General features: G+C 52.1%; 1 protein-coding gene across 1 annotated transcript in view; it reads right to left on the bottom strand.

Moving 5' to 3' along the window:
* Positions 1-1,606: 1,606 nt before the first annotated feature.
* Lbx2 (ladybird homeobox 2) overlaps positions 1,607-2,630 on the bottom strand; it is a 1,848-nt gene continuing 824 nt past the window's right edge. Inside the window, exon 2 of the mRNA XM_031380894.1 lies at positions 1,607-2,157. Within this exon, the coding sequence (XP_031236754.1) occupies positions 1,769-2,157 (389 nt within the window). The 3' untranslated portion in view covers positions 1,607-1,768. The remainder of the gene's footprint in view (positions 2,158-2,630) is intronic.

Below are 2,630 nucleotides of genomic sequence, written 5' to 3'. Positions count from 1 at the left end.
AAAAAAAAAAAAAGAAAAGAAAAGAAAGAAAGAAAGAAAGAAAGAAGGAAAAAGAAAGAAAAGAAAAGCAAGCAAGCAAACAAATATGCCATGGCTAGAGATGTGATCCAACACCTAAGAGCACTTTCTGTCCTTGCAGAGGACCTGGGTTCAGCTTCCAGCTGATGTAGGCACATAGGGTAGCTCACAACTGATTATAACTCCAGTTCCAAGTGATCCAACACCCTCTTCTGGAAGTGTGGGTACCAAGCACACACACAGTACACATACATATGTGCAAGCAAAACACTCATATACATAAAATGAAAACAAACCAATCTAAAAAAAAAAAAGTATGCTGGGTGTGCTGACACACATCTTTAGTCCTACCAGGAAGTAGAGGTAGGAAGATCTCTGAGTTCCGGGTCACCCTGGTCTACAAAGTGAGTTTATGACAGCCAAGGTTTCACAAAGAAACCCTGTCTCAAAAAACAAAGCAAGCAAACAAAAAAGCTGGTGTGAGAAGGCATAGGTGAACCCGTGTCTTCCCACCTATGAGGGCAATGTCCTAACACCAGACTAAAAGCCCATCCATTCAGTTGGCCTGTTCTGCTGATTAATTCACACAAAGCACTCAGATCTTGTGTGAAGACACCAGAATCACGCCTGCCTTCCTGTCTTATTTTTTTCTCCCTGGTGTTTCTGCTCCTTGGCCCTCCACTTGCTATCCAAGGTCCTAGCTGCATGGTGGTCTCTTAAAGACTGACAGGGTGGGCCTCTGGCTCCTCAGTGCTCCAATCCCTCCCCAGTCAGTGCCTTTGTAGGAGGAGGGTGATTAATGGCCAGCAAAAAGGAAGGTCAAAGCTGAAGGTCACAGATGTCAGCAGTAGGGCCAGGTTAGGATGCGCTTGTGACAGTCACAGCTACTTTGACCTCTCTCTCTCTCTCCAGTCCCACCCCAGCTCCCCATACCTGGACAGAGGTAGAAGTGGGTGGTACCCTCTTTCCAGAGAGTGGTGTGTCATTGTGTCCCATCATCATTTTTTGTTGTTGTTGTTTATTGCAGGGGGGAGGCATGCGCACTGTGATACAGCCCAGGCTGACTTAGAACTCTTGATCCTCCTGCCCCCACCCCACCTTCCAAGTGCTGGGATCACAGGTGTACACCCACACTAAGCTTACTGTGGCTCTCTTAATACAGGGAACCTAGTAAAGCCTAATTAAGAATAGAGAAAGGATCACGTTATTATACAGGAGCCAATCTAAAAGTTAGTGCTAAGGTCTCCAAGGTTGCAGGCAGAGTCCTGGGAACAAAGGTAGCCGGTAGGGGGTAGCGGCCGGAAGCCACCGCTAGAATCCTGCCCACTTCCTCTCCTTCCAGTGTCTCCAGAGGGGAAAGACAAGCCCGGTCTCTGAGGGGTAGCTGATTTCTGCGTCCAAATCCTGACCTCAAGCCTCTTTTGAAAAATGAGCACAGCCTTTTAACACCTACCTTTTAGGGTTGCTACTTGGGCTAAAAGAAGCACCAGGTTTTAAAGGAGCCACAAGGCAACAGAACAGAAATTTCCCAGTGAGTAGCAGCTTGCCTTGGTTTGGGCCGCGGGCATTCCGAATTGAGGCTTCTAGCAGCAGAGCGGCGGCTTTATTCTTAACGAGTAAGAAAAGTAGGAGTGTGGAGTAAGGGACAGAACAGAGCTAAATGGGTGTCTACCCTCCACCCGGGAACCCAGACAAGAACCCTAGCAGGAGTCCAGTACCCTAGAATCCAGGGCTGGCAGCAGCTTTACTTTCAATCGTCCACCTGTATCTCTTCATCTGATAAGTTGGGTTCAGAATCGGGCCCTGAAAGGCCAGGGTCAGGGCTTGAAGCGCTGTCTAGCAGTGCTGGGAAGCACAGGACTCCCGGGGACAACCCGCATAGGGAGGCCACGTCCGCGCGCATCTCCTCCACATCCCGCTTGAGCTTGGCACGACGGTTCTGGAACCAAGTGACCACTTGCGCATTAGCCAGGCCCAGTCGCGCAGCCAGTCCGTCGCGCTCTGACGGTGCCAAGTACTTCTGGAAGACGAATCGCCGCTCCAGCTCCAGCACCTGCTGTGCAGTGAACGCTGTACGCGACTTGCGGCGTCTCCGGACACCAGTGCCAGGACCGGGCGGCGCCTCCAGGGCGGCTCTGCCTGCCAGGATGGGACGGAAATGTCAGTCTCCAGCTTTAGAGGAGCTGGGGTCTGGGTGGAAAAACGTAGGGTCGCGGGGCTCAAGCAGGTGTGGGGGGAGGAAGAGGGCGGGCCAGCACCAAGATCCCTTACACACCGGGTCAGGACCCGGATTCGAAGTCCAGCAGGCCTGTGGGAGTGCTGGCGACAGAGAGATGCGGTTGCTCCAGTGGGTGGAGGGTGGATGGGACTGACCAGAGATCTGGTACGGGAGTCAAGATGGTTTGGAGAAGGTCCTCTGACGCCTTTTGGGGCCGTGGTAGTAGGTTAGAGGCCAAATTGAGGTCGGGTGACCCATCCGGCCTGGTGGCCACATAAAGCCCTCTGTTAAACGTCCTTAACACCAGCTCTTTCCTGAAGCCCAAAAGGGAAGGGAGGCGGAAGGCGGTTCCTCAACAAGGCTCAAGAAGTGACCATCTGGGGCTGGGGTTGGG

This window comes from Mastomys coucha, unplaced genomic scaffold, assembly GCF_008632895.1.
Source record: "Mastomys coucha isolate ucsf_1 unplaced genomic scaffold, UCSF_Mcou_1 pScaffold20, whole genome shotgun sequence".
Lineage (NCBI taxonomy): Eukaryota > Metazoa > Chordata > Mammalia > Rodentia > Muridae > Mastomys > Mastomys coucha.
The sequence above is the reverse complement of the archived record's forward strand: the minus strand, read 5'-3'. Positions and strand labels throughout refer to the sequence as shown.